The 21,793-nt window shown below is 51.9% G+C and overlaps 1 protein-coding gene across 8 annotated transcripts in view; it reads right to left on the bottom strand.

Annotated features, from left to right (window-relative positions):
* Nucleotides 1–88: 88 nt before the first annotated feature.
* The window catches only part of ANK1 (ankyrin 1), a 223,849-nt gene continuing 202,144 nt past the window's right edge, over nt 89–21,793 (bottom strand). For 6 of the 8 annotated variants that reach the window (XM_053269374.1, XM_053269375.1, XM_053269376.1 and 3 more), the window contains 7 exons: nt 17,506–17,895; nt 17,340–17,412; nt 14,673–14,940; nt 9,945–10,028; nt 7,896–7,961; nt 6,196–6,326; nt 89–2,264 (listed from right to left, as the gene is read on the bottom strand). In XM_053269374.1, the coding sequence (XP_053125349.1) occupies nt 6,228–6,326; nt 7,896–7,961; nt 9,945–10,028; nt 14,673–14,940; nt 17,340–17,412; nt 17,506–17,895 (980 nt within the window). In that variant the 3' untranslated portion in view covers nt 89–2,264; nt 6,196–6,227. Of the gene's footprint in view, nt 2,265–6,195; nt 6,327–7,895; nt 7,962–9,944; nt 10,029–10,281; nt 12,403–14,672; nt 14,941–17,339; nt 17,413–17,505; nt 17,896–21,793 lie in introns of those variants that run through there. The other 2 variants (XM_053269378.1, XM_053269381.1) reach the window with 2 other exon arrangements.

The raw sequence follows: 21,793 nt of genomic DNA, 5'->3' as shown, positions 1-21,793 counted from the left end.
GGATCATGTACTAACTGGCCTGCTGGAAGTCACAGGAAGATGCCCACAGTAAGGCGCACCCCAAATAAGAAGCAATAGCAGCACACAGTCGTGTTGGTTTCTTTATTAAGTCGGATTCTGGTAGCTGGTGGAGAAGGGCGAATGGTCTATACATCGGGGTGTGGGATGGAGGGAGAGGGTGGGAGGGAGACCAAGGAGAAGCCAAAAGGCTCCAAGTATCCATAACGATAAAAAAGGAACGGAAAGTAATTTCAAAACGTCTAAAAAGCATCTAGAGTGCAGACGGCCGCATTCTCTAGGCATCGCCCTCCCCAACAGCTCCTACTAGCGATCAGCGGGCAAAGCAGCACCCCGCAGGCAGGCGAGGGGGCGCAGTTCACAGCTCATTTTCCTATGCACTACGAGGGGGGCAAAGCATGGGGGGGAGGCCCACGCTAGATTCTATGGTGATGCTGTGTCAGCAATTTGGTGGGGCAGGAGGGGGTGATGGTGGCACAGGGCATGTGTTGTGGGGTCGGGGGGGGTCTCAGGGGATCGGATGCTGTGTGCCCTGCGTGTTTGTATCGGGACAACTCTTCTCTCTGGGATGGCACCAGCCCATTCTAGTGGCTTGCCCTCCAGCTTTCACTGGCATCCTCCAGGTCTCTTTCACTTTCCTCCAGCTCTTGCTGGCATCAGGGTATACCAGCTTGTCCAGCCTGAGAGCAGACGGCGCCAACTGCCCAGGGCTGCTTGGAGTGTCTGTGTGTGAGTTAATAACTGCAGTAGGACCTTCCGGAAGAGGAAGGCCAAGAGTCCCTAGGGCTGGAAGTCAACGCATTTGTGCATCTCTCGGACATCAGGTGCTGCTTTGCGATCTCTTCTGGGTCCAAAGAGTGAAGCAGAACAGGGGTGGGGTGGGGACCAACTAGCATCCCCCCCACATCTTCCCTGGGGCACGTACCATCTTTCTTGGGAAGTCCAGAGCAGACGCCACCTGAAAGGACACAGGGGTGTCGAGGCAGGTGCCCTGGGGTTCCGGTTTAACTGGGGAAGTGGGGGGAAGCAGGGCCCTCTAAGCACTGAGGGACAGCTGGGTGGCTGTGGTGGCACACCCTCCGGTGGGAAGCCCCCCTGGAGAGCACCATTCTCCCCTTGCCACTCTTTGTCAGGGAAGTGGGTGTGGTGTGGGGAGAACCTTGCAACTCCCCAGCGTAGAGTGGTCCAGGAAATATCGGCAGGTGCCGTGTCTGTGCTGAGTGCAGGGACCCGTCTCCAGGTCCTCCCTGGTGCAGAAGTGCAGGTCAGATCGCAAGGGAACTCTGCACCTCTCCTGAGTGACAGATTGTGCTGGGCGGAGCCGGGCGTGGGCAGCTGCGCGGGCAGCTGCGCTTGGCCGGCCCGGAGCCAAATTGCGAGAAGCGTCCCGAGAGCTGGGTGCAAAGTGTGCCTGGCGCACACTTGTGGGACTGGCAGAAGCTCACGCACTAGCCCTTCTCCCCCCATCCCTTGACTCACCCCCCTAAGCCACTCCCCTGGGGTGTGTGTATGTGTGTGTGTGTGAAAGAGAGATGAGCCTGGGAGACTTACACTGCCTCGAATCAATCCGAGGACTTCCCGCCTCTCTGCCACAAGCTGCTGGCGGCCCGCAGAGGTTTTCGGGGAGCTGAGCCCATACAATCCTGCCGAACGTCCCTATTTGTGTTTGCATAGTAGGTATCTGTTCATATCGTACACGCAAGGTTGAGCAACTGGCCAGGCCCGGCTGCGTTCCACCGGCGAGAACTACTGGAAGAGGAGGTTCTGGGCAGCCCTCGGCCACTTCCTGTCTCCCAGGCGGAAAGCCCTTCAACTGGAAGCTCATGCTGGAAACACTCAGGCGCCAGAGACAGATGTAGCAGAACCAAGCACAGAGCCGGTGGGAGGCTGAGTGGGAGTGGGTGGGATGGCAGATGAGCTCCGTCCAGCTTCCTCCTTGTGTCAGGAGGCCGAGGCGCTGCGTCGAGGAGGGGCTTCAGAGAGGAACCCCCCCCACGCACCATCCGCATCCCCACCCCTCCTCGGTTTCCTGGTCCAGGCTTTGAGTCAGGAGAAAGAACTGTAGCTCATGCGTCTGCAGTCGGTCGGTCATGCGAATAGGGCAGTAAAGTTAGGTCTCGTACGGAAATCATGCCATTAACCTAAAGAATCGTGGACAGCCCCGGTGAGCCTCCCACTCCACTCGCCTGGCCGTGTGGGGGGCACAAGGGGGGTGGAGGTCAGTGGGTTGGTGTCGAGGTGAAGACCTGGTGGAGAGGGAGAGAGAGGGAGAGAGGTTAGAAGTCTAAGAAGGATTGGTTTGCATCAGGGTTTGGGCCCTCACACCTCCTAGGCCACAGGTGTGAGTTAGTTTAATGGTCATGCCCTCTCCCCAGGGAACTGTAGTTCTGTAAGGGAGTTCTCACTCCCTAATCAGGCTATAATTCCCAGGATGCTTTGGAAGGGAAGCCATGACAGTTAAAATGGCATAGAACAAGTACGTTTGTTGAGCAGTTACGTCTGGCAGCCTGCCACATGGATCGGGGAGTTTATCTAGAACGGCTCCCAAATTTCGTTCGGAGCGAAATTCAAGGCAAGGTCCCTGCTACACAACACTTCTGAGGAACTGTGGGAGAAGACAAAAAAATGTGTATAGAACACACATTCTGAGTGTTTTGCAGATCCTTAGACTGCCACCAAATTTCACCTAAACTGGAATTCAGAGGTTCCTGCTTGGTGCTACCTTACACTGCAGATTTGCCCCAAAAGCAGTAACAAAAAAGGAGTGGGGTCTTCTTGGAATGCAAGAGCATCTGGAACTCCTTTTTCATTACTACTTTTGTGACAAATGTGCAGCGTAAGGCCAGCAGGTGGTGATGCGAAAATTGCATGAGGTTTCTGCTCAGAGCGTGGATAGAGTGCAAAAATTCTCCACATCCCACCATTCACTGCTATCTGGAAAGGCTTTTGGAGACCACGTTGTCCCTCAAGGGATTATTTTGGCCTATTAGTGAAAGAAGTGCTTTTACCACTTCTAAAACTTTTAAACTTACCCAGCTGCATGCAGCATACAGTGAAGGGTATCATGGGAGTGTTGGATCCAGACAAGAGTTCAAATCCCTGCTCAGCCATGACGCTCCCTGGACCAGAAGCAATCTCTCAGCCTTTTCCAGATGCTGATAAATTCCAACCCATGTTCCCTGTAACTGGGATTCGCAGATGCTGTTGACTATAACTCCCATCACCCTCAGCTGCAATGGCCTTTGGCTGTGGATTATGGGAGTTGTAGTCAACAACACCTGGAAATCCCTGTTACAGGGAGCTCCGATTCCAACATTGGTTCAGATAACGATCACAAATACAACTGGAAATCCACACCAGGAAGGAGGTTGTATTATATTCTTCGCACCATCTGCTGGGTGCCAAGAATATATAAAACCACATTTTTGCTGGAAAGGTCCCTCCCTACATGTGGGGTAAAGGATGGCAACATTTGCAACACCGAAGCCGATGATTCTGCCCATATTGCCACTCTCCTCACTCTTTGCTGCAAGGAAGAGCAGAGAGAAGCCCTCCAGGTCTTTGCCGTTCCAAGGGTGGCCCCACCTTGAATATCTGGATTCTGGGCTCCCAGGGCACAGGAAGGAGCAACTCCGGCAGCAACACAGACCGACAGTGACACAAGCACGCACATGGACCACAGGGAAGCCACTGCCAATGCCCCACCCATCTGGAAGCGCTAGGAAGGGAGAAGGATAGGAAGGGAGAAGTCTGGCAGGGACAGTTTCTCCTGCCATGTCACTGCAAACTGTAAGAAAATCTGTCCCTCCTGAACTTCTTCCTACTGTGCAGCTAAGGGGGACAGGAGCTACGCACCCTCCACTGGGCAACTTTCAGGTCTGTGTGGCAGGCAGAAGCTCAGCAGGTGCAGCTTCTCTTCCATACAGTGACCAAAAGGAGCAACACCTGCTGAAACTCAGCCCTGCTATACAATTGAGGACACTAGTACAGGACTCTTTCGAGGATCTCCAGTTCTCACCCCAGGCAGAACTCTTGTGCTTTTAATCATTGTGGGAAACAGGGAGAAACCTGACAGATGCAGCTTCTCCCAAAAGAATGGGGCAAGTTAGCCACTGCTGAATGTCACTGTGATTAAATGCACACGTGTTGCCCTAGGTGGAATTTGGCAGCCTGGGAAAAGGGGGCCCAGTGCAGTCCAGGGAGGCACAGAAGCAGTCCTGGCTGTCAAGGAGTGGAATTCGAACTCTGCCTACAGAACTATGTACTCTAGCTCTGACAAGTGAGGAGAGAGAGGGAGAGAGAGAGACACGAGTTGGTGTGTGTGTGTGTGTGTAAGGATGTGCAAGGGTGACGGCATATGTGAGAGAGAACAAGTGGGCTTGTGTGTGAAAGAGAAAAAGTGCAAGAGTGTGCATGTGAATGAGAGGGAGAAAAAGTAAGCATGTGCATGTATGAGAGAGCAAGAGTGTGCATGTGTGTGAGAAAGAGTGCATGTAAATGTGTGAGAGAGCAAGAGTGTGCTTGTGAATGTGTATGAGAGAGAGCATGGGCATGTGTGAGAGCAAGAGTTTGCTTGTGAATGTGCATGTGTGAGAGAGCAAGAGTGTGCTTGTGAATGTGCATGTGTGAGAGAGCAAGAGCGTGTATGTGTGTGTAAGAGAGCAACAGTGTGCTTGTGAATGTGCATGTGTGAGAGAGCATGGGCATGTGTGAGAGAGCCAGAGTGCGCATGTGCATGTGGGAGAGCAAGAGTGTGCTTGTGAACGCGCATGTATGAGAGAGCAAGAGTGTGCATGTGTGTTTTTGTATGTGAGAGAAAGTGTGTATGTGATTAGATGACACTGCATGTGTGTGTGTGTGTGTGTGTGTGTGTGTGTGTGTGTGTGTGTGTGTGTAGCAGCACACTCAGGAGGAACTATCTACACATAAGTCCCTCCTCAGTACGCACAGCAGGATCCTGCAGCTCTGCTCTCCTGCCACATCCCCAGGCAGCCTCCCTCAGGGATCCTGGGCCCCAGCTCCAGGCACTGCCGCAGAGGCAGGCACGCCCATGGTGCCTGCAGAAGCTCCCAGAAGCAGTCCTGGGCACGGCCACTGAAAATAACCACAAGCCGCAGGATGTGGAAAGGCCTCTGCGTGGGGCCTTGGAGAGGCGCCAGTCAGAGCAGTTGGCCTGCCAGGGGAGGGGGTGCCATCTGCTAGGGATGTACATGAACCGGTCCGGAGGCCATCAGGGGAGAGACTGACTCTTCTGCAACCCTGTCATATGACAGCTTACGGTGTCACTAGATTAAAGAGGTGTTAGTGCAGGGGGGTCTCAAATCAGAGTACCCAAATGATGTCGGATGACAAATCCCATCATTCCAGTTGGCCATCACAACAGGGGATGATGGGATCTGTAGTCCAACATCTGGGGACCCGAGGCTGAAAACCCCTCCTCTAGGGCCAAACCCAAGGCAGTAGTGGGAGATCTGTGACAGCATCCCCCCCCCATTTTAAAAAAGGGTTAAGGCAGGGCCCCCCCATTTCGGAATGGGTCTGCAGTGTTGAGGAAGAGAGTGTTTAACCCTTTCCTCCTCATGCTGTTTCTCTGATCTAAATCCTGCCCCCCCCCCCGGCCCACCGATACACACCAGCTGCTGTCTGCTCTGTGGTGCAAAACATACAAGAACCACAAAGAGATCTGTAAGTTTTATGCTGTTCTGTGGGACAAAGAGGAACTCTGGAGTAGGGTGATTTGGGCTGGGAAAACAGCAGAGGGGGAAGGGTCAAATACCCCCCTCTTCTGCATCATGGCCCGTCTGCGGCCCCCGCCCCAAGGGTGCATTTGCTGTTCTACAGAAAGGGACGATCTTATCGTGGAGACCCACCATTCCCCCTCAATCCACTCCTGGTCAAGGAATACTGGGCTTAGGGCCCAGACAGATGCGCCCCCAAAGATGCTCACAACAGCACTGTGGACGCAGCGCTTGGGGCTCCATCATTCATCTCTGTGTCACAGACGGGACTGATGGCAATGGGGTGGGGCCCATGGAAAGAGGGCAGGCTTGATGGTTGTGGGGCTTTGGGATGCAACCCACAGCGGAGGGCCCAGAGGGGAAGCCTGCAGGTGTGCTGAGCCAGGTGACGCCCCCCCCCCCGTCCCCAGCCAGTAGGTAAGAACAAAGGGGTGTTTACCTCCAAGGAGGCCACTCGAGGGGTGAGGGGTTTCACTGCTTCCCCCTTTTCAGGCTGGCCCGTTTCACTATCTGAGCCCCCATCCTGCCCCCGAGCAGCTCCGATCTCGGGACACTCCCTTGAGCCTCCTCCTGGGGAAGAGCAGCAAGAGACAGCAAAGCCAGACACGGTCACGGACAAGCCCACGGGGCGGGCAGACGGACAGAGAGACACAAGGAGAAGGATGTCAGATGGCAGGCCACACTGTGGGATAGGAAGAAGTCTGAAGGGGGGAGAGGAGGGGGCTGCTGCTGTCGCCACACCCTGGGCATTTTCCAGACTACGAGATGTGAAACGGTTAAAGTGTGGCAAAGTGTAACGGGATGAGGCAGCGGTTTGGAACCGTGAGGGCAGTGGTTTTCAGGCAGTTTTCCACGGAACGTGACAGGGTTTCGGCTGTCCATATTGCCCGTCACTGCAGCCGATTTTCCAGGCAGGGGGTGTCCATATTCCACTGGGATTGCATTCACTGCCTCCTCCTCCTCCCTCCATTTCCGGCCAATAGGGTCACGGAGGGGGCGGAGAACCACTGATGTGATGGACTCTTTAAAAAAAAAAATCTCAGTGCCTTCGTGCAAAGGTGTAACAACTTTCACCTCTGGGCAAGCAGAAGCACTGAAATGAAATGGGGTGAATTGATTGATTGATTGATTGAAAAGAAAACATCAGCTTTACATATCAACAGATCCTTGATCTGCCAAATGAGCTAGCAAATCCTCAGCGTGAATGTGTAAAAAAAAAAAAAGTCTTATAAAAACATGAGCAAACGCGATCAGAATCAAAAGCCGAAAGCAGATGAGAAACGAGTTGCACCCTTGCACTATTGTGGGTTTCACCCTTGCACAAGAACTCACGTGGAAACTTTTTTAAAAAATTCATTTTGCATGAGCGGCAACATTATTTCAGGAATGGGCGGAAAGGAGCTGTAAAAAACTAGGAAATCCAAGTGAACCGTCCAGACCTCACCACGCTGCAACGCATCAAACACGGGGCAAGCCTCCCTACAACTTTCCAGCTACAGCATAGAGCATACAGCTATTTTCCTGCAATGGTATTACAAGGTTATAGGGCCATAACCCTATAACACCATAACACCATGAGCCCCTGGTGGTGCAGTGGTAAAACTGCCGCCCTGTAACCAGACGGTTACAAGTTCGATCCTGACCAGGGGCTCAAGGTTGACTCCGCCTTCCATCCTTCCGAGGTCGGTAAAATGAGTACCCAGAATGTTGGGGGGGCAATATGCTAAAATCATTGTAAACCGCTTAGAGAGCTCCAGCTATAAAGTGGTATATAAATGTAAGTGCTATTGCTATTGCTATAACGCATCAATAAAACCCAAATCAAGGCCTCGGAAATCTGGACGGCACCCTGGTGACAGCATAGCGACTGCGATGTCGAAACATAAGAAATGCAGAGGGGCACGTCGCGGACACGTTGCAGAAGTGTTGCAGCATGTAATCTGGAAAACACCCTGGCAGCAGGTGGGAGGATGAGAAAGGTGCGGGGGAGAGAGGGCCGAGGGAGCAGGGGACAGACAACAGAGAGGATGCAGCCAGAGCCCTGGGGCTCGGGTCCTTTGCTGCTCACTCTCCCACTGCCAAGCGATCTGGGTCAACTTCTGGCTTCTACGGCTCCTGCAGGGAGCCCTCCATAATCACCTCTTCATGTTGCCGCCCATCACCCGTGCTGTCCGTTTCCAGCCGCCGCACCACCTTCCGGATAATCTGCAGGGGAAGGTTAACAAAAATTAAAGGGCAGCCTTAGTTTAAGAGAGCTCCACCCACTTTGCCTTATGCCTGGAAATCCCTCCCAGACCACATCTATGGAACTGCCGCCCAATGGCATTATCTAAAATGGGGGGGTACACATTGTAAGCCCCCAGGGCCCCCGGGAAAAGGTGCCATTCACCTGCCACCTCTGCGTTGCCTAAGCAGGATTTGCTTGGGTTTGCATTTGGATGGGAGACTACATGTGAGCCAGTAAGATACTCCCCCAGGTGATGCTGTAGCTCAGTGGTACAACATCTGCTGCAGGGAGGAGAGCTGGTCTGGTGGTAGCAAGCATGACTAGTCCCCTTTGCTAAGCAGGGTCTATCCTGGTCTGCATTTAAATGGGAGACGGCATGTGTGAGCACTAGAAGATATTCCCCTCAGGGGATGGGGCCGCTCTGGGAAGAGCAGAAGGTCCCAAGTTCCCTCCCTGGCAGCATCTCCAAATCAGGGCTGAGAGGGACTCCTGCCTGTAACCTTAGAGAAGCTGCTGTCAGTCTGTGTAGACAACACTGAGCTAGATGGACCAATGCTTTTCCTTGGTATATGGCAGCTTCCTATGTTCTATGCATGCAGAAGGGCCCAGCCTCAATCCCTGGTGTCAACTCCAGGAAGGGCTGGGAAAGCCTCCTGCCTGAAACCTCGGAGAGCTGCTGCCAGTCAGTGTAGAGAATACTAAGCCAGTTGAACCAAGGGTCTGACTTAGCCGCTTCCCATGTTTTTATTAAATATACAATTTGCTCTTTGACTTTTCTCTGGTAATAAGATCTGTAATCCTATCCGTAACATAATTCAGGTCGGAACAACGGCAGGGACAGAGATGTACTTAACTGTTTCCCCTGTGTCTATGGCCCAGATGAAAACTGCACCCCTTAATCCAGCTGCTCTTTGACCCAGGAAAGAAGCTGCCATGGGTGTGGGTTTACCTACAATGTCAGTGATTTACCTGTCCAAAGTGGCTTGGACAGTGAAGAGCCCTGAATTACAAGCAAGTGAACCAAGCTACGTCCCACAGGGCAGCCTAAGGCACAATCGCCCAAATGGCACCTTCTCCTTTGCTGTTCCATCCTCTCATTCTGGCAGAAACTGCATCCACTCTAAATGAACCCCAAATATGGTGCTGCAGATAGAGATGCGGAGAAGAGAGGCTTGGGTTCCAGTCTTCAACCAGTCATGAAGCGCACCGGCCAGTCACTCTCAAATCAACCTGCCCTACCCTGCAGGGCTGTTGGGAGCAATATGGAAGAAGTCCAGCACGCTGCCCTGAGCAACATGAGCAGGATTAAAACATGCTAAGTAAGTGGTCTACTAAAAGAGCATAATCCATTCAAGGAAAAGGGTGCCGGCAACAGCACGGATTTGCATTAACAGTGCCGGAGAAAAGGCACTGCCCCAAGGTGAGAAGAGGAAGGCAGAATTCTTTATAGCCAGCATAGTGCTGTGGTTAGAGTGCTGGATTAGGAGCAGGGAGGTAAAGTGTGCTGTCAAGTCAATTTTGACTCCTGGTGCCCACACAGCCCTGTGGTTTTTTTTTTTGGCAGAATACAGGAGGGGTTGACCATGGCTTCCTCCCACGCAGTATGAGATGATGCCTTTCAGCATCTTCCTATATTGCTGCTTCGATTCGAACCAGCAACCTTCTGCTTGTTAGTCAAGCATTTCCCCACTGCACAACTTAAGGTGTTGCAGGGAGACTGAATGGAGTTCAAATCCCCATTCAGCCAGAGTCCCTCACTAGGTGACTCTGGACCAGCCACTTCTCTCTCAGCCTCACAGGGCTGTTGTGAGGATAAACGTAATGTACACGGCACGGTCCTCCTCAGAGGAAGAGTGGGATATAAATATAAAAGAAAAAACCACTTTTACGGACCCCAAAAAGAGGGGCTGGTGCTGGCACCCCCCTCTCTGTCTCCTCTCCCCCGTCTGCAAGGGACTGACCTTCTTCGTCACGATGTTGCCTTGTTCGTCGGTGAATTGTTCCTCAGTCACTTGCTCCCCGGGGAGATCCAGAACTTCGTTGCCCTGGAGGGACGAAAAAGCAGGAAGCCCAGAGCTGTTTGGGGCCGGGAGCAAGGAGCTGTGCAGCGCCACACCCCACGCCATCGAGGGCAGCCCTCCATGCCCCCCTCCGGGCCTTGGGGGTTCTCTTGGCCATGCTGCCAGCTATGCCTGGCATGGAGTGGGTGCCGGGAGACTGCAGGTTGGGCACCAACGCCGCGGGGTTCGCTGGAAGCTTTCCGAGGGCCGTGCCACCCCCCGCCTGCACCCCGGCTACCTGGACGATGACCCGCCGGCGCACCACCCGGGTGGAGACAGCTTCCTCGTCATCGCTGAGCCCCTCACTCTCGCCCAGCTCCTTATCCAGCTCCTGGTGGATGTGCTTCAGCACGAAGCGGACGGAGCCCTGGGCGACGTGCAGGAGGTTCTGGCAGCTGACCAGGAAGAAGCCCAGCAGGACCAGGCTGATCAGCAGCTGGGTCAAGAAGCCCCACATGATCCCCTGGGGCTAGCAGGCGGCCAGCCGGCCTCCACCCAAACCGGCCCAAGCCAACCCCAGGCTAATGCCTGGCTCCCCTCATGGCAGGAGGGGTACTGCCCAGTCGGGCAGCAGGAGCAGCCTCTGACTGGGAATCAGGGAGGGTGCGTAGGAAGAGCGGCTGTAATTTTAGCCTGGCCTGGACCAGCTGCTCGGAGGCACCCAGCCAAGCACCCGGCCCCCTCCTCTCCAGCTCCGAGAGGCCTCCTCAAAGTCGTCTCTGCTACAGCCCTGCCAGGGCACCCCACGCCTGACAACGCGGGTGTGAGGGAGGCCCACAACAGCCAGGTCTCCAAGGGGCCAGGAGTCTGCCAGCTCAGCCTGTCCTTGTAAAGGGTGAGGGCCAATCACCTAAGTCTGGTACCCCCACCCTCTGGCATCCCGAGCAGCTCTATTTCTGGCCCCTCCGCGGCTGGCTGTGGGCGAGATCCAGGCGCTTCCCAATTAGGAAGCAAGCGGAGAGGCTAGCCAGGCAGGATATAAATAGAGGGGCTAAATCTGACGCAGCAGGGCCCAGGCCAAGCCCCTTCCCCTCAGCACCGGGACTCAGCCAGAGGCTGGAGGCAAGGAGGCTCGGGAACACAGATCTCAGTGTAGGGTTGCCAGAGGCTGGCTTTCCAAATCCGGGTGCCTCATTTGCATCTTATGCAGATGGGCCTGAAAATAATTTCTGAGCAGAAGAGCGACTGCACGTTTTGCTCCTCAACATTGCTTCTACACGGGCTAGAACTTAGCTTTTTAAAAAATAGAAAAAAATGAAAGCTGAAATCTGGGCGCATCTGGGTGGGCTAAGCAATCTGGTGAGATGCTTAAAATCCGGGTAAAACCCGGAATTCCAGGGGCCATGGCAACACTACCTCGGTGGAATGGAACGGTCTGCACATGCAGGTACTCGTTCATTCTGTATACTCTGACCCCACTTTCTGATCCAAGGGGGTGTATATATGAAAAGCTTAAAATCCTGAAAAAGGACCAGTGAAACCAAAGAGAGCTGGCAAGCCCAAACTCCCAAACTTTTGTCCCTCCAGGGCAACAAAACAGACACTGCTCTCTGGCATAAAACTGTCTCCACCAGATGCCTAAAGCAGTTGCAGAGAACGTTTGCCTTTCTTTGCTCCATCGCACCATGATCTACAGTAGGGCTCATCCACACAGTCAAAATCAGGGAAGCAGGAGCATCCAGCCAGGCCCCAAGAAATGCTCACGTGTTGGCAAAAAGGAGGTAGGAAGTGGGGAAAGTGACCGTGTGCCAGTCGCCATCTGGGTAGGATGGAGCAACCGGCTGACACCATTTACTCAGCATTTTCTCAAGGGTGGAGGAAAAGCAAACCACACCCCGTCCTACCGAGATTAGGGCCAGGACACAATCATGTCTCCCCCCTCCTGCCTTGATGTTTGTGGACACACACACACACACAGCCATTTTGGGGCTGGGCGGGGCACACACAGCTCTTGGAGCCTGGTTGGTCGTCCGTTCCTCCTAACCAGCTTTTGAGCGTGTGAAGGAATGTAATAATTCTGAGTAACAACACATTTGTAAAAACAACAACAAAACAAACCCCATGATTTCACAAAGCTTCTTGTTCACACAGACCATCCCACGCAGACACAGAGCAAGTGTCAGGTGAGAAATTAAGATAACCCCCCAGGTTTACACACACACACACACACGACATCCCCCACACCTTCCCCACTGAAAGCCTCACTGATAGGCATTTTTATCTGCCAGAAGTGGTGAGTCAGTTAGCAAGAGTCTGTGGGTCTATTTACATTTGATAAGTATACAATTAGCAACTTGCAAAATGTAAATCAAATCAGGCCATTGCTCTTGCAAGTTTGCAGAGCAACTGGGGCTTCTTTTGTGAACTTTGTTGTTTCTCTTACATTATAATGGACTTCACCCAGACTTCAAAAGGTTCAATGCAAACTCAGTGAGGGATGAGAGAGAGCCCCAGGCTCTGTCAATAATATGAGAAAAACAGCATCCCATTCAGGACAAGAGATATTTGCCTCAGATACGGGAATCCTCTATAATAAAAGCCTTGGGTGTGATCCCGTGTCTCTGCGCCCGTGTATTTCTCGGCCATTCTGGGCATGCGCAGAGCGCATGCCCAGAACATCCGAGAAAGATATAGCCGCAGAGACACGGCAGCCATGTTGGAGGAGGAGAAGCGGCCGCCGAGGAGAAGCGGCCGCCGCGAAGCCAGGCGGGGGGAAGAGGCGGCGGTGGAGCCGTGGCCAAGGCCTGGCCACACCACCGAAGCTGGGCGGGGGGAAGAGGCGGCGGGGGAAGCCGGCAGACAGGGTGAGGAGGCGGTGGGGGAAGCCGGAAAGGGGAGGCCGGCAGTGGTGGAGGGCCCTTGCCCGGCTGGGGAGTCCGGCCGCGGCATGGAGGCTGGTGGTGGCAGGAGGGGAAATGGTGGCGGGGGGCTCGGAGCACACAACTCTCCTAGCGCCCGTTAATTTAACGGGCCTAAAATAACTAGTTCCCGCATAATACGGGACTGTTGGGAACGCTATGCTCAGTGTCTCGGTCCAGTGTTCAAGCACATCAGCCCTGTAAAGTTTAGCCCTGTTGAGTGGGCCAGAAGCTGAGGTGGAAAGTATACATTACAGTGGCATTACTGTAATGCCACTTTTCAAGCTTATCTTTGCTTATTATCTCAAGCTTATTAGCAGGGGCGTAACTATAACAGGGCAAGGGGAGACAGTTGTCTGGGGGCCCACTGCCTTGGGGGGTCCCCCAGAGGCAAGTCACATGACTGACTTCCCCAGCCGCACACCCGCCCGGGCTTCCTTCAGTTGTATTCATCCTCCAAAATTGATGTGGGTGTTAAGACCTGGATCTACCAGAACAGCATGTCTTTCTTTGCTTTCTTGCTACGCCCCTGCTTATTAGGTACCAGAAAATGTGCACATTTTAAAAATCAAAGTTGAACTTCTCAGGAAGGCATGTTCTATTATCTAATACTAGGACTGTGCAAGAAAAAAATGCTTCTTTTTCATTTTCATTCCTGTTGTTTTGTGTTTTAAAAAATTAAAGAAATGAAAGACACAACCTATGAAAAAGCCAGTGGCGGGCGTGGGAGAGGTTTCTAAAGCCTATCTCTGCATTCCTAAAAGAGTGTATCCCTCTTATCAGGTTAATGATTCTAGTCAGTGCCTCTCCCTATTTGCTCCAGCGTTTTCAGAAAAAGTGGGTTAAAACCAGAAATTTTCAAACCCAGAAATACATTGAGATAAGCTAGAATTTGGAAGATAAAGCCCAATTTGTGTGTGGACTGCTTCCAAGGATCTCTAATGGACTTTGGGGTATATTTGGCTAATTTGTGAACACACACACTCTCTTCCGGAGGAGATTCAGGGTAACAGCCCTGTCTGTAAAGCCTCCTGGTCATTTTCATTTTCTAATTGGTGTGTGTGAGTAGGTTTAAAATAAAGCATGGTTTTTTTCCCCATTTGTATTTAAATTTCTAGCATGTTTTTTCATTTGTATTTACATTTCTTACTTGCACCAGTAGTTCCCAGCTCCGCTAAGCATCTGTCTCCATAAGAAACACTTTTTTTAAAAAACAGCAACAAATGGGAATCATTATTTGCTGGTTCCCACTGATCACTTGTATCAATAATCACCAAGATGTTTGTCATATTACAAGGGGCCGTTATACGTTTTGGAATAAATAAAATAAAAATTATAGTATGATAATCCTGTAGTATGTATATACAATTTTACTTTGCCATGTTTATGAATTTTGTTTCACAGACACATTGTTCATCCAGGCTTTTAATTAGATTTATAGTTTTAATATTTTTAGTATTGGGTTTGAAATGATTTTAATGTTAATGAGTTTAAGGTTTAATTGATTTAATGTTTAAATGATTTCAATTGTAAACCGCCCAGAGACGCAGGCTTGGGGCGGTATAGAAATACCTTAAATAAATAAAATAAAAATAAAATGTCAGATAAATCACAAATTAACAACAACAAAAACAAAAAACCCAGTTGTTATGTTCAGGATATGGATGAAGCTCATTTGTATCCACTTCAATTTGCACCTGCAGCCCACAGGACATGCACATCTCTGCTCTGGCGCTAGGGGGCGCTGCAAAGCTACTCCCCACTCTCCTACCTGCATTTGCCCAAAGAAGCTGCTTTCAGCTTCCTGCCATTTGGCGTAGCCCGGCCTCCTCCCGGGCTGGAGCCCCCAGTCTGTGTGCGGCGGTGGGCTCTCCCGCTCCTCTGAGAAGTCGATCCGCATGTGCTCTGGCCTCTCCCGCTCCCGGCCTCGCACTTTATAGGGCACTGCTTGCCGCAGGAGTGTGGGGCTCAGCGAGGCGCCCTTGGGCAGGTCAGGCGGGCTGGAGAGGAAGGTGCGCTCCACGGCCCAGTCGCCAAGCCTGGTGGCAGAAGATTCAGAAATGGTGTGGGCAGGTGCTTTTTTATGGGGATGACGTTTACCTGCCTTCATTTTAAAAGTGAGCTTAGATCCAGGCCCTTGAAATGCAGGATACAGATAGGGACAGGGGCGTATCTAGGGTGGGGCAGGCAGGGCACGTGCCCCGGGCACCGCTTGAAGGGGGCACCATTTTTTAAAATTAAAAAAAAGTTCAAAATGGCCACCAAAAACAAAATGGCTACCACGCATGCTCAAATGGCCTCTGAAAGGCCCTAGTATCTGGGGAAAGTAAAATCCTCCATTTATTTTTAAAAACTTATCTAATAGTGATTCTACAATGCATAGTAGAGAATTAGACAGGCACTTCTGTTCAGTTTTCCAAGTGCACTTCCACATAGTATTTGGGTATTTCATGAGCCCCAGCATACTGAAATTTGTAGTTTTCAAGCATTTTTTGGTCTGGCTACATCCACTGCTAAATAGTTTTTGAAATATTAAAAGATTAACAAGCTTGACTAGTATTTTACAATACAAAGTTATCTGAAAGATGGGTGTCAGATGTTTGGATGGGGGTGCAATTTCCGTGCTTGCCCTAGGCGCTATTTTCCCTAGATACGCCTCTGGATAGGAAGTGGATCAACATAACATGAATGGATGCGTCTGCCTCTGGATCTGCACCTGCACAGATTGTACGTGTGCTGAATGTAATGTGTGCTGAAGCTGCCTTCTCCAAGTCAACCCATGGTTTGATCTAACGTTGTCTCTTCTCAATGGCAGCAGCTCTCCAAAGATCTGAATTACTTTCAGCCCCTCTACCTGTGATCCTTTCCAGTGGAGATAGGGCTGCCGTATTCTGGCTTTCCAAATCCGGGTGCCTAATTTACCTATTATGTAAATTGGCTTGAAAATAATTTCTGAGCAGAATAGTGACTGCACATTTTGCTCCATAACTCTGCTTCTACAAGAGCTGGGACTTAGCTTCCCCCCCCCCCTTTTTTTTTTAAATGAAAGCTGAAATCTGGGCAAATTTGGGTGGACTAAGCAATCTGGGTGAGATGCTTACAATCCGGGTGAAACCCAAACTTCTGGGGGGCATGGCAAATATAAGTGGAGATGCAGACCATCACAGCTGGGATCCTGCACATGCGAAGCTACTCTGTCTGGCGGCAGGATCTCACAGTCACCTGTGACTCGCCCATCACCCTCAGCCACAATTAATTACAGCTGGGGATGATGGGATTCCGCACATTTGGAGAGCCACATGTTGCCTACCCTGGTCAACTCTGACTGGCAGCAGCTCTTCGAGGTCTCCGGCAGAGAACTAGCTTTGCTGCTGAGATCCTTTTGGGTGGAGTAGTGGGGAACCGAACCCTGGAGGGCTCTATAGCTAAGGGCTTCCAACAGGAAATACTAGTCAGTGTTCCCTGTAACAGGGATTTCCAGATGTTGTTGACTACAGCTCCCAGAATCCCCAGCTGCAATGGCCTTTGGCCAAGGATTCTGGGAATTGTAGTCAACAACAGCTAGGAATTCGTGTTACAGGGAACACTGGTCCTTAGTGATGTACCTGCTGCAGAAAGGGAGGGGGAGGGAGGTGAAGACCCTCCTCCTGTTCCTGATTGGCTGGCTGCATGCTGAAGCTCAGCATACCTCTCTCAGCCTGATTGACAGGCTTCAGAAAATTTGCACTAATACTCCCATTGAAATTAATGGGACAAGTGAACATGTCCCATCTATTTCAATGGGCATACTCATGAGTAACAGTCTGAACACAAGCCAGTGACCGGAGTAGCCTGTTTCATAACTGTAACATTTAAATTTGTATGTACTCTAAAAATCTCTATGGGAACTGAGATGGTCTTGTGGTAGCTATCCTCTTTGCCAGGGATCCACCCTGGTTTGCATTTCAATTGGAGATTCAAAGTGTGAGCACTGTAAAATATTCCCCTTAGGGAATGGGGCCGCTCTGGGAAGAACACCTGCATGCCTGCATGAAGGAGGTCCCATATTCCCTCCCTGGCAGCATCTCCAAGGTAAGGCTGAGAGAGACTCCTGCCTGCAACCTTGGAGAAGCCGCTGACAGGCTGGGTAGACAGTACTGAGCTAGAAGGTCTGACCTGGTAAATGGCAGCTTCCTATGTCCCTATGGCAGGAGGGGTACACTAGTTTTAAAAGGTGGGCACCCTTGCTCTACACCAGGCCTGTCCAATTTAGGCCCCGCCCCCAGCTGTTTTGGGATGGCAGCTCCCATAATTCCCAGCCATAGCGGCCGATAGCCAGGAATTATGGGAGTTGTAGGCCAACATCTGCAGGAGCAGCCATGCGCGACAAGCAAGGTACAGGCTCTCCGGAGCTGTCCTGGCCAGCCAGAGTGCCCCACTGCTCCAGACAACCCATTACCTGTCTTTGCCTTTGTCTATGACCCGGCTGACGGTGGGCGACTCCGTGATGCGGGCCTGTACCCTCTGCTGGCCTGCAACGAGAGAGACGTCACTGTGGGCACCTGGCCCTCCCGGCAGCCCCGCCTGGCGCTCGCCCTCTGGCCTCCTCCCCTCTGACCTCTGACCTTCCTCCTGCTCTAGCAAGTCCATCAGCCCATTCATGGCGTCTGAGTCCACTGTGTCGTCCTCCACCAGGTCCATGGAGCCCAGCGGGTCGGGGGCCTGGGCATCCTCCAGGAGCTGCCCCGGGAACCGGCCTTCGCTCGTGGCGTCCGAGTCCTCGGCCTTGCTGCACTCCAGGGAGGAGTCTTCGGCAGTCACCAGCGAGGGCGTCAGCCCCGAGGACCACACCTGCATGTCGGACATCTCCATGAGGGCGTCCTGCTCGCTGGCGGCCATGGGGATGGCATCCATGATGGCCACCTCGCTCCAGTACTGGTCGGCACGCAACGGGGAGGGCAGCGCATAATGCAGGGAGGCAGGGGAGAGCAGCTCGTCCTGAAGCGAAGCGTAACCTGCATGGGCAGACAGAGGGCGACAGACTGACACGCTGGACCCAGGGCGGCAGGCACAGCCCTCTGGGGACGTGGGGCAGGGGGGCCCACGCCTTGCAAACCAAGGGGCCCCAGGCCCAATGCAACTAGACTGGCACTTCCCGGTTCGGTCTGAACGCAGCTGCTTGGGTGTAGGGTTGCCATCTTCTGGCTTTCCAAATCCGGGTGTGTAATTTGCATATGATGTAAATGGGCTTTAAAATAATTTCTGAGCAGAATAGTGACAGCATGTCTTACTCCTTAACTCTGCTTCTACAAGGGCTGGAGCTTAGCTTTTTTCTTTTTTTAAAAAAAATGAAATCTGAAATCTGGGTGGGCTAAGCAATCTGGGCGAGATGCTTAAAATCCAGGTGAAATCTGGAATTCTGGGGGTGGGGGTGGCATGGCAACTCTACTTGGGTGGTGAATCAAGTCAGGCCAATGGAGCTGGGGCCATAGAGATGGGGGGGAGGAGAGAGGACCCTCCTAGCTCCATCACAGTCCTGCCAGGCAGGCACCCAAGTGGCAGCTTTCAAATGAGAACCGGAAGCGAGGACTGTGCTGCGCTCTAGCAATGCCTGAGCTCTATGTTTTGAGCCTGCAAGGCAGTGTGCAGGGCCAGCGGCCACTTTGTCCTTGTCTGCCTCCTGAGGATTTTCACTAATGCAGACTTTCCAGAGACAAGCACAGCAGGAGATCAGGATTCCCCGTAAGAGGGATGCCCAGAGGTTGTTGACTACAACTCCCATCATCCCTAGTCAAAGGCCATTGCAACTGGGGATGCTCAGAGTTGGAGCTGACAGCATCTGGGGAATCCTGTTACGGGGAAGACTGGACAGGATCCTTCATTGGGGGAAAAGTGGGAAGGAAATTCAAAAGAAAACTTGACAATGAAACAAACCATGGAGCGGAGGGTTTTCATACACAAGGTCCCAATCCCATGTGTGTCCCTCTGTTTATGCTAACATCTTGACAATTGTTAACGGGGAAATGGATGCAGAGGGCGACACAATTGGGATTGTGGCCAATGCACTGCTTCTGTCTACATTACCAAACCAATGCTGGCAAACAAGGTCAACTAAAATTTAAAACGCTTTGAGCCTCAGGTATGAAAACTCCATTTGGGCCTTTAATAACATAAAGAGTCTAGCATGTAGCAGCCTGTCAGGTTTCTAGAATTATGAGCTATAAGACCTGTATGTTGCTTTGTGATCCAAAATAATCAAGCCAATCATAATTAATAAAAAATGGCCGACATTCCCTGCAGTGATCTCATTGACACAATGAGAACGTAAATGGGCTTGAAAATAATTTCATTCTGAGCAGAATAGTGACAGCATGTCTTGCTCCTTAACTCTGCTTCTACAAGGGCTGGAGCTTAGCTTTTTTTAAAATGAAATCTGAAATCTGGATGAATCTGGGTGGGCTAAGCAATCTGGGCAGCAATGAGAACTGCAAGGGGCAGAACAGCCTTGAGAATAGTTGCCCTTAACCTTGAGGGGCAGGCGACATGCAGGGAGGAAGATGAGGAAGCGATCTTTGCTTCTCTGCCTTCCCCGCAAAAGGGCTTGCTGTGCAGTGAGTAGTGAGGAGAGGAGAGAGGCAAAAAACATTTCCCGATCTCCCTCCCCACACGCTACCCTGCAGTTCAGGCCTGCAGGACAAGAACTCCAAAAGCTGCCGGCTCTCATTGTGTCAACTCTTCGGCCCTCCAGCAGATGTTGGACAACAACTCCCACCATCCCTGACTTTAGCTAGGGATGCTGGGAGCTGTCCTCCAAAAACAGCTGGTGGGATAACCTTGGGCAGCCCCTTGTCCAGGGATCATGCCATGGAATGAGGGCCAGTCTTCATCATCATCATCATGGTTTCCCGTATGCTATTGGAACTTCACACCTTAAGTGGCACAGCAGAGAAATGCTTGACTAACAAGCAGAAGGTTGCCAGTTCGAATCCCCGCTGGGACTATATTGGGCAGCAGCGATATAGGAAGATGCTGATAGGCATCATCTCATACTGCGCAGGAGGAGGCAATGGTAAACCCCTCCTGTATTCTACCAAAGACAACAACAGGGCTCTGTGGTCGCCAGGAGTCGAAATCGACTTGACGGCACACTTTACTTTTACTTTATCGGAACTTCGCTATGTCTGCTGCCAAATCTCCAGAGGATGTTTTTTTCACTTTAAATGAGTCCGGCTGCTACACACTCAACTTTTCTCTTTAATATTAAAGACTTCTGAGATGATTCAAACCATTTGTTTCACCAGGAACGGTTTTCTTTTATTTCAGGTTTTGCTCCTTTCCCGTCCATAGAAAGAGAGGGGAGCTCTACTACTGCCTGCAAGGGAACGGTGACTACCTCTTCTTAAGGGAGTTGGAAGTGCTTTAAACCAAGGACCACGGCATCTCCCTTTTGCCTCTGCTCAAACAAGTTAAGCAGGCTTTCGTATTGCTTCAAAAACCTGTTTGCGCAAAATCAATGTGTGCGGACACTATGGGAAACGAAGCTCCCCTCAAACCAATGCCAACTCGATCCAAACTAGGATACCCGGGGCCTGTTTTCAAAACCAGGGCTTGGCCTCAAAGTATGTGAAAGAAGAATAAAGAAGACAGGCCTAGAGCATGTGCAGAAGGCCGCCACCCCCCTTAATATGGAGTAACCATATTGGCTTTAAAAGGGGCTTAGACAAAGTCATGGAGGACAGGTCTCTCAATGGCTACTAGTCTGGTGCAGGGATGTGCATTGAACCTTTATGGGCCTCCGAACCGGTTCGAACAGCAGGTGGTTCTGCCAGTTCAAAGGTGGGGAGCTGCTGCTTTAAGGGCAGGGGAGGGTGCAGTTACCCCTCCTGCTGCTCTTTCCCCCGCCAGCGTTCCATTTTTAGAAAGTCCATCAGGGTGGCGGCGTACCTCCCTGCCGCTCCGTTTGCGCCCTAACCAGAAGTATCTGACATGCCTGCGTGTGTCGTGCCCACTCCCACGCAGGCGTGTCAGATACTTCTGGTAAAGGGGGCAGACGGGGCGGCAGGGAGGTACACTGCCACCCCGATGGACTTTCTAAAAATGGAGCGCCGGCGGGGGGAAAGCGGCGGGAGGGGTAAGTGTCCGCTCCCCCACCCTTAAAGCAGCAACACACACACACCCCGTCTTCAAACCTCCCCTGCCTGGTTCCATGCACATCCCTAGTCCCTAGGTGGCTGTAGGCCATCTCCAGCCTCCAAGGCAAGTTGCCTTTGAATACCAGTTGCAGAGGAGCCACAGCAGGAGAGAGGGCATGCCCTCACCTCTTGCCTGTGGGCTTCTCAGAGGCATCTGGTGGGCCACTGTGGGAAACAGGATGCTGGACTGGATACACCTTGGGCCTGATCCGGCAGCGCTGTTCTTATGTTCTAACCACAACTGGTCTCACAGTTTTAGGAGACCAGCTTTCCAGGCAGAAGGTGTGACTTCAATACATCCGGTCAGGATTCTCCTTTGTATAATGCTACTCCCCAGCTTGTGCCCTGGGGTCCAGAGGAGTTTGAGCCCCAGCACCCCAATCTTCAGAAATTAAGCTCATGGGATCCTGACTCTCCAGCCCACCCCTGAACATTCCCAGGGAAATGCAAAGCCATCCATGGCACAGAATAGCTGCAGAGCAGGCAGCAGGGAGAGAGACTGAGAATGGCAAAGGGGCTGAAGAGTCCGTGTTAGGGTATGGAATGACCAGCTCTGATAATCGGGCAATGTTGCATCATCATATTAAGCTAGATCACATGGGTGCTTTCCAGATTAGACCCTGCAATGGGGTCACAATGTATCTGCAGTCAAGATGTATTAGTTTTCGCGAGACTGCTCTCCCTGCTGGGTGCTTTCCAGATTACCCACTCAACAGCGGCA

This window comes from Hemicordylus capensis, chromosome 8 (genome assembly GCF_027244095.1).
Source record: "Hemicordylus capensis ecotype Gifberg chromosome 8, rHemCap1.1.pri, whole genome shotgun sequence".
Lineage (NCBI taxonomy): Eukaryota > Metazoa > Chordata > Lepidosauria > Squamata > Cordylidae > Hemicordylus > Hemicordylus capensis.
The sequence above is the reverse complement of the archived record's forward strand: the minus strand, read 5'-3'. Positions and strand labels throughout refer to the sequence as shown.